General features: G+C 53.9%; 1 protein-coding gene across 1 annotated transcript in view; it reads right to left on the reverse strand.

Annotated features, from left to right (window-relative positions):
• The window catches only part of KNDC1 (kinase non-catalytic C-lobe domain containing 1), a 68,453-nt gene that overhangs the window by 54,884 nt on the left and 3,904 nt on the right, over positions 1 to 9,665 (reverse strand). Inside the window, 1 exon segment of the mRNA XM_037805113.1 lies at positions 9,080 to 9,220. Within this exon segment, the coding sequence (XP_037661041.1) occupies positions 9,080 to 9,220 (141 nt within the window).

Below are 9,665 nucleotides of genomic sequence, written 5' to 3' on the forward strand. Positions count from 1 at the left end.
TTCAGGCAGCACCACCCGCCCTGGATCAGGCACCCTCCAAGGCTTCCCTTGGCACTGAGAACAGAACCTGGCTCCATACCATGGGCAGCACGGCCAGGGGATCCACTCTGGGCTCCTCCCCTTCCTTCTTTCCCTTCGGGCTCACTGGCTCCCATCCATCCATCCAACCATCCACCCATTCAACTATCCATCCACCCACCCATCCAGTCCTGGATGACTTTAAAGTGAGCCTCACCGGACTCAAGGAACAGAAAACCCTGACTCGGTATAGACTCTTCCGGAGCAAAGAAGCCGAGGGAGAGCAGAAACCCAGAGCAAACGTTAGTGTACCAACATCCACAGTGTATATAAAAGATGAGCCAACGTGGCCAAGTGAGGCTTCTCCAAGTAGGAAAGGATGATTTAATATTAGAAAAAATATATGTAAACATTAAAATCTTAATGAAGGAAAACTATATGATTATTTCCAAGGATGCTAAAGAAACATTTCGTAAAATCCAATGTACAGTCATCACAGAACTCAAATTAAGGACAAACAGGAACTCACGGCTGAAGCAATGTCACTGTGAGTGGGGGAGGGTGAAAAGCCTTCCCTTGAAATCAGAAAGGGAAAGTCACGAGAATCTCCTGAGCAGGACGGGCCCCTGGTCACCCCACCTCCGGGCCGCGCCTCATTTCTGCTCCCTGCTGGCACACGCCATGAGAGGAAGAGGAACCGAGGCACAACATTTGGACAGGAGGAAAGAAGAGATATATGTGTATTGCTGGTGATTTGACCAGCTAAATATAAAAACAAAGAATCATAAGTTACTAGAAATAATAAAAGAAATTAGCAATAATGGCTGGATATGATATAAAGATATAAAAGCAAACTACATTTCTGTAGACTAGCAACAAGCAAGCTGAAAATTGTCATTTAGATTAGAATCAGAAAATATGAAAATCCTGAGAATAAATCTGATGAAAAATATCCAAGACCTCTACAGCACAAATTTTTAAATGCTCTTAAGAGACATTAAACAAGACCTAAAAAAATGGGGAGGTAAAAATGGAGAAGCCCATACAGGAAAAAGATGTCAGTTTTCCCTAAATGGGTATAGACTCATGCGGGTGTCTGAGCTTGTACCTCAACTTACCAGGCCTGGGCCAGGGGACCTGATTACCCCCTGGGGAGGGTAGTAGGTACGGGCGTGAGTGCCCTCTGCAGCCCCCCCGAGCCTGGGGAGCGAGGTCAAGGCAGCTCCCTTTTCCTCACCCAAAATGCCACTGGCAGGGGAGGCTTGCCGGAGGAAACCGCCTTTCTCCCAACTGCCCTTTCCCCACTTCCTTATCTTACCCACTCACTCCCTGGTGCCAAGGCCACTCCTGCCACCGCCAGCGCGCATGCCCGTGGCCAGAACAACCCCCGCCCCGCTGCAACGGTTCCGGCGTTCTCTCAGAACCAATCCTAGCCCCTATCCCTTCAATATTGCCATTTAAGGCTACTTCACCTCTTTTCCAGCCCTGCCCTTCTTACCAGCCTATATAACCTGTAATCACCCCTGAATAAATCTCTTTGGCGCATACTCCTACTGGATGAAGAGTGTCTTGTCCCTATCGCCGCCCTCCATACCTTGCACGCCTCCCGCCGAGGACCCCGGCCACGTCCTCCGCCTCGCCCTCACCTCCGGGAAAGAGCCCCCGCCGCCGGTACCCTTTAAGCAGCCCCGAGAGCTGAGGGCTTAACTACCGGCCGCCCCTCCCCCTAGAAGCAGTAACCGCGACCGCAACTGGTGCCCCGTGTGAGGAAGCATCTCCACACAACAGTTCAGCAGGTCGATCGCTCGCCCAGACGCCTCTCCAGCTTCCCGTTTCCTCGCCTGCAAGGTAGGGCCGCCTCTCCTTCGCCGCTTCTGGAGCCGTGGGAGGTTCCCTGCTCCGAAGCCGCTCCTCCCTTCCCCCACGCTCTCTTCATCCAGTAGGAACTCCTCCCTTCCCCCACGCTCTCTTCGTCCTCTTGTATGCGCACTTCTATGACCCCTGTTCCTCCTAACACTCTCCCTCTTCCCCTCCATTACTTTGCTGTAGTTCTTTGTATCTTTGTTTCCTCATTTGGTGCCGTGTGCCTCTTTGCAACCGCCCCCCCCGACTGCTCTCGTTGCCAAAGGGCACTGCTTTCTGCTCTCGCCGTCTCCTTCGGCCTTGCGGCCACAGCTTATCTCATTCTCTCTGCTCGGTAAACAACTCCTCCTCCTCCTCCCTGCCAGCCGGCCGGCCCAGCTCGGGAGTAACCCCCCCTCCTCCCCCCTCAGCTATGGGTAATCGTATATCTACATGTCAGGCACCTCAAGTTCGTGCTCTAGCGGGTCTCCTAGATACGCATCGCTGTAAAGTGTCTGTCCGGCAGCTGCAGGTGTACTGGGACCTCCTGCTGCCTTTTAACCCATGGCTCACCACTTGCCATCTTTGGGACCCTGTTACTTATGATCGTCTTATTGATCGAGTCACTAATGCCATGGAACATGAGAGCAAGCGCTTCCCTCCCGGCTTGCTCCCCACCTTGATAACCATCCGCTCCTGCCTTCAAGGCTCCCTCCCCCCTGATCGAGGCCTCGTTAAATCCAAGGAGGCCCTATCAACCCAGCCAACAGATTCAGATAGCGATACTAATTCAAATCATGACTCGGACACGGAGTCCTTAGTCGAGCAAATTAACAACGCGCTCGAGGTGACTCCCAAAAAGCAAAATAACACTGCGCCACGCCAAAATGGCGAACTTCCTCCTTCTTCTTCCATCGAGGGGAGGAAATGCTCCGGCGATGACATCAGCCCTAAGCTGGGCCGGAAACCACATACGCTTTACCCCGCCCTTCCACAGGGCGGAGCTAGTCCACCATCTTATGCCTTGGGCCCCGCCCTTTCACAGGGCGGGGCTGATCCACCATCTTGTGTCTTAGCCACGCCCACCGCGCCGCCATCTTGCGACGCTTGGGGCCTCCCACTCCCACCTCCCCCTTCGGCGAGCTCCCCCTCGGAGCCGCTACCGGCAGCTGCCGCCGCTCCTTCCACCCCACCGACTAACAACCCCTGGCTGCCTTCTACACCTCAAGGCAACCCTTGGGGCAACGCTCCCCCTACCCCCACTCCCGCGCCAAGCCTTCTGCAAGCGCGTCCTCCTTTCTCTCGTGCTTTTCGCTGCTTTCCTCTTAACCTTGCACCCACCCCACAGAAACCGTATGACTGGTATCCCATTGACTCAGATACTATCAAGCAGCTTCGCAGGGCCGTCAGGGAGGACGGGTTAGGTAGCTCATACGCTTCCCAAATACTGCAGGATCTCGGCATGGACTATTGCATCCCCCAAGACTGGGCCTCGCTTGCCCATTCCATTCTTAACCCCGGTCAGTTTGTTGACTGGCGTGCTCACTTCCAGGCAGAAGCAGCTCAGCAAAGTGAGCAAGACGCAGCCCTTGGAGTCTATCATCCCCCTGAAGCCTATTTGGGCACTGGAGCATTTCTAAATGCGTCTGCTTATATTAATGCACCTGCCACCTTTTAGCCTATCCTTTGGGGAATCGCCTTACGCGCGTTTGCCAATTGCTCTGCCTGTCGGCCTAACAAATTTACCAAGCTCTTCCAGGAACCGAGTAAGCCTTTCGCCACCTTTGTCTCCAGAGTCGAAGAAACCTGCGCTCAAAAGGTAAGTAATCCCCAGGCCCAATATTACATGTGCCCATCCTCAAATCCTGAAAAATCGTACTGTAATTCCCCCAACGAGTACTACTGTGCATACTGGGGGTGTAAAACACTAACCACTAATTGGAAGCCTCCTGTTCCTAATCATTACCTTACCTTAAAATGGGCCCCTACAGGGTGCAAACTCCCTACTGTTAACTGGCTCGGCCAAGAAAGTAAGGGATCCTGCACACATCTTAATCTTACAGTGCAGCTCCCCACTGATCCCTCCTGGTTACTCGGTTAAACTTAGGGCTTCAGAATCTATGAGAAAGGAACCGACTGAGAATCACTTATTCTAATAAAAAAGGAGGCTGTAAACCAACCAAAGAAAGATACTATTATAAAAAAGCCCTTTAACATTAGTCCCAACAAGGTCATTAACCCTCTTTTTCCACAGCCCTCCAGCCGCGTCTTAGCTCCGGCTAAACGCACTTCAACTACATCTCAAACCCCACCACCCCAGCTTCCTTTGCCCCCTTCTCGTTATTCTTCTCCCCTCCTCAGCCTCATCCAAGCCGCCTTTACCTCAGTAAACTCCTCCAACCCCAATTTTACCTCATCCTGCTGGCTCTGCCTCTCCACCTCTACCTCTCTATACGAGCCCGTTGCCTCCAACCTCTCCTTTTCAGAAAGCACAGAAAACAGCCCCTTAGAATGCAATTGGAATACCTCTGCCGTCCCCCTAACCTTTCATTCAGTCTCCTATACGGGAAAGTGCGTCCGCCCTCGCTCCAGTAACTCTCCCGACCTCACTGCCTGTGCCAGCTATTCATCTCCCAGCAGCTCTGCAAAATTTCTCATTCCTCATAACTCCTCCCAATGGCTCTGCTCCTCTACAGGACTTACCCCCTGTCTCAGCACGAATGTCATCAATGAATATAAAGAAACTTGCCTCCTAATTGTCCTTATCCCTAGGGTCTTATACCACAGCGAAGAAGACTTCTTCCTCCGTCTGGAAAAAACTGCGGCTCCTGCCCCACTGCAAAAGCGAGAACCCATCACCGTCCTTACAATTGCCTCCCTCCTAGGTCTTGCCGGCGCTGGCACCGGAATCGCTGCACTAGCCAGTCAAGGCTCCGCCCTAACTCACCTCAGGGCGGCTGTTGACGAAGACATTCATCACTTACAAAACGCTATTCACCATCTAAAAAATTCTGTCAATTCCCTCTCTGAGGTAGTGCTCCAAAACCGCCGAGGTCTTGACCTTCTCCTCCTCAAAGAAGGAGGCCTCTGCGCCGCCCTAGGAGAAGAGTGCTGTGTTTATGCCAATTCCACAGGTCTCGTCGAGGATAGCCTAAAAAGGGTCCGAGAGGGACTGGAAAAGCGTAAAAGAGATCGTGAAGCCACCAGTTATTGGTCCAGTTTTTTCACTCCCATCCTCCCATACATCCTTCCTTTCTTGGCCCTTATTAATAATTATTCTAGCTCTCATCTTAGGACCCTGCCTCATTCGCAAAATTGTCCAGCTTGTAAGAAAACAAACGGATGCCATTTTTTCCTCGTTCGTGCAAATCCAGTATCAGCGACTCGCCACCTCTGACGCCCCCCACTCCAAGATGACAGCCAACCCTCCGCGACCTCAACGCCACCGGTCGACTCGCCAACCGCGAGACCCTTCTCAATTACCTGAACATCGTTCTCGCCTCGAGTTCCAGCTTCTCTAAACCCCTGAACTTTAAACCCCTCACCTTCGCCCAGCCCGCTGCAGCGAAGCCATTGTCAAGCGCCCGGGCACCACACCAACACTGAGTTCCAGCCTCGCTGAGCCACCGTCAACCCCTTTTTTCCCTTCCCTAACCTCCCCCTTCCCTCACCCTTAGCGGACCTCTCCGGTAAAGCCTCTTCCTCTAATTAGAAAAGAAAGGGGAATTGCGGGTGTCTGAGCTTGTACCTCAACTTACCAGGCCTGGGCCAGGGGACCTGATTACCCCCTGGGGAGGGTAGTAGGTACGGGCGTGAGTGCCCTCTGCAGCCCCCCCCGAGCCTGGGGAGCGAGGTCAAGGCAGCTCCCTTTTCCTCACCCAAAATGCCACTGGCAGGGGAGGCTTGCCGGAGGAAACCGCCTTTCTCCCAACTGCCCTTTCCCCACTTCCTTATCTTACCCACTCACTCCCTGGTGCCAAGGCCACTCCTGCCACCGCCAGCGCGCATGCCCGTGGCCAGAACAACCCCCGCCCCGCTGCAACGGTTCCGGCGTTCTCTCAGAACCAATCCTAGCCCCTATCCCTTCAATATTGCCATTTAAGGCTACTTCACCTCTTTTCCAGCCCTGCCCTTCTTACCAGCCTATATAACCTGTAATCACCCCTGAATAAATCTCTTTGGCGCATACTCCTACTGGATGAAGAGTGTCTTGTCCCTATCGCCGCCCTCCTTGCACGCCTCTCGCCGAGGACCCCGGCCACGTCCTCCGCCTCGCCCTCGCCTCCGGGAAAGAGCCCCCGCCGCCGGTACCCCTTGAGCAGCCCCGAGAGCTGAGGGCTCGGCTACCGGCCGCCTCTCCCCCTAGAAGTAGTAACCGCGACCGCAGACTCAGGCCCATTCCAATCAAAATCCCTGTGGAGCTTTCCAATCAAAATCCCTGTGGAGCTTTTCTTGGATTTGATAAACTAATTCTAAGATGTATATGGGAGAACAAAGGCTAAGACCCGCCAGGCACCTTCCCTCCAGAGAGCAGGGCTCGGTGTGAAGCTGGCGGTTATAAGAGGAGGCTCCAGTTAAGGCGCAGACAATTAAACGGTAACCGGGACCTCACAGCAGGCCCATTTCCGTATGAGACCCTGGGATCCAGCGGAGGTGCAGACACCTGGGACAGTGGATAAACAGACATAGAGATTTATCTACTTGGGAAAAGATGAAATTGGATCCCTACCTCACACCATACACAAAAAATCAATTCGGTGGGATAAGGCCCTAAATAGGAAGGACAAACTTTTAAAACTCTTTGTAGAAAAGAGCAGTGAGTGTTTGTTAGACCTTGAGATTGGAAAGGTTTCCTAAGACAAAAAAAAACACCAATGGCGAAAAAAAATCAATAAATTTAACTATATTGAAACTGAGAAACTTCTTTTCATCAAAGTTTAATTTCAAGCAGGTTTTCTCCTGGTGTGATTCAAGAGATTAAAATTATTCTCATAATATCACTGAGAAGTTATTTGCCTTTTTAATTTCATTCTCTCGCAAGCACATGATGGCATTTTCCACAGGCTACAGATGTGCAGTTTTATAACCAACTGACTGGAGCAGAAGCTGCTCTGCAGACCAGTTATCCTCTGCGACTCCAGACACAGAAGAGATTTATAGAAATGTGAACACTTTTTTACAATCCTCTCAATAACTTTTGGAAAAATATCATTAATTTCATAAAAACGTTATGTATGTTAATATACAATGGGTTTAGTGATTGGTTAATCATTGTTATTTTAAAATAAACAAATATTTTTAAAATTTCTGTTTTAATTTATATAAAACAGTGAATACTGGTATAGGTAACCCACATAAACGACAGCTCTTTGGGGTGCTCAGTTTTTGAGGTTGTAAAAAGTTTGAGCACAGCTGCCTTAAAGAAAGAGAAGGGAGAAATCACAAATCGGGGGTGACCTTCACGACACGGACGAAAGGGACCAAAGCAGGTGAAGGATTCCCGCAGTAAGCAAGGAGAGCTCGACAGCCACACGGAACCGCGGGCCTTCCCCCCGCGGGACCCCGCGCCCCGCAGACCCCGAGCGGGGCGCACCGGCCGCCCAGGCGAGCGCGGCAGCCACAGGCGGTTCCCACGCAGCGGGGAGGCCGTGGTGCGGCCGCACAGAGGCGCTGACCCTGCCCGCGGCCCGCACCCGCCTCCGGACACACGCCCGGAACCAGCAGAGCCGCCCGCCTGGCGAACACCCGGCCGCTCGAGGGCCGCACGGCAGGGGACAGACTCGCCGGCGCGGAGCAGAACGCTGTCGGCAGTGAACGGATCACCACGCACGGCACGGTGAACTTCTACAAGAAATCTATAAAAGGAAGTTCTGTAAGATTGAGCGCAGCCTGATGCCCTGTTTAGAAAGCTAAAAACATCACGAACGGAATATATCGGCGCATTCGGGAACCCGTAAGGGCGAGACCAAGCAGGATCCGTGCGCCCGGGTGCCTGGGGCGCAGGGAGGCAGGGGCCGCACCAGGGGCGCCCAGAGGGACGCGTGTGACTTCAGGCCTCAGCTTTCCGGCTGGGAGCTGCGTTATGTTACTAAAAATTCAAATAAAGAAGGCCAAGCGCGGACCAGGGGCACGAACTGCCAGGGGCTAAAGATTAGGAAGCTTCGATCCTGGGCCTTCGGACACGGTACAGAGCAACAGACCACGGCGCAGCGGCCTCCGGGGCTGCCCCTGCGCACCTGCGGGCCCCACCAGCCCCTGGGACTGGCCTCCCGACTCCAGACTTTAAAACAAAGAATGGGGTCGGTTCTAAATCTCAAGTTTTGCAGGTTAAAATGTAACCTAAGGGCATCAAGCTACCATAGGCATTTACTGGGAAGATTTTTGATTGTAATGATCATTTATTTGTCAACGATTGGTTTCTTTTTCTGCACCTTCCCCAGGAGACTGCAGGTCCCACGAAGGCAGGCGCCGTGGGTGGTTCTCTGCTGTGCACCAGGCCCGAGCAGGGTGTGGATGGACTGATAGGACCAACAGACAGATGGGGCTCAATGGACAGATGGTGCCTGGTGGACCGACAGTGACTGCAAGATGGATAGATGGGACCCAATGGATAGATGGGGCTTGATGGGCAGAGAATTGACGGGCCGAGATGATGGACAGAGCTGACGGTCAGCCAGAGCCTGATGGACGGACAGAGCCCAGAGAACACAGATGATGGACAGGTGGTGCCCAATGGACAGGCTGTGCAGCATTGCTCCCAGCCCCACCAGGGGGGCACCCAAAGTGGGCACCAGGCAGTGTCTGTCTGTCTGCAGCCTGTGAGAGTGGTCAGCCATGCAAGGGTGTCTGCAAGGCACGTGTCCCCTCAGAGGCCAGTTCCCTGGGGGAAGCTGGGAGTTGGTGTTCAGCAGCACTGGCCAGCAGGCACCTCACGAGCTAAATACAGTGACTCTGCGCTCTGGAGAACACCCCACAAAGTCTCAGGGACAAATGTGTCCACAGCTGCTGCTCCCTGACGTGCAGTGGTCACCCCACAGATGACCTGGCGGCTGATGGTAGGGGTCCCCGGAAGGCCGCGCCACTTCGACTGGCTGCCCCCCACCCCCACTGGGAGGGGCGTGGCAGCGGGAGGCACGCATGGACACACACGCAGGACACACCCTAAGAACGCTCCGCAGAGGCGCAGGGCGCGGCGCTGCGTCCACCTGGCAGCACTCACCTCGAAGGTGTTCCCAGTCACGTCGAACTCCGGGGGCACAAAGGCTCCTTCAGGGTCGTCTTGGGGAAGGAAAGGAAAGGGTGCGCTGGTCACCCTTCCAGCAAGCCGGTTCCCGGGTTCCCGGGGCGTGCCCTCTGCTCCCTGCCCGGGCAGCCCAGGAGGGTTTCAAGCTCCGCGGGGCCAGTGGATGAAAAGCCCAGGCTCCCCCTTCACTGTAAATGTGGGGAACTGGTTGAAAAGTTGGAGGAGGAAAAGGACTTGGGCTTCCCAGAGAAGGAAAACAAAAGTCCCACAGGGGGTCAGGGACCCCTGGCCCACCCGCAGCAGGATCAATGGGACCTGACAGAGTCCAGGAACCTCCCAGAGAAGGACAGACAAACAGAAGCCAGGCAGGGTCCAGGCCACCCCCCCCCTCCGTCAGGCTGGGTGGCTGCTCTCTGGTCCTTTGGGGGTGACAGCGCTGGAGTGATGGACGTTTCCCCCAGCAGCCCCCAAGCTCTCTCTCCAGCCTGACCTTCACCCTCTAGAGAGACCTGGACTCAAGATCCCAGTGGGACACAGCCTGTGTTCAGCCATGGTCACCAGG

This window comes from Choloepus didactylus, chromosome 15, assembly GCF_015220235.1.
Source record: "Choloepus didactylus isolate mChoDid1 chromosome 15, mChoDid1.pri, whole genome shotgun sequence".
Taxonomy (NCBI): domain Eukaryota; kingdom Metazoa; phylum Chordata; class Mammalia; order Pilosa; family Megalonychidae; genus Choloepus; species Choloepus didactylus.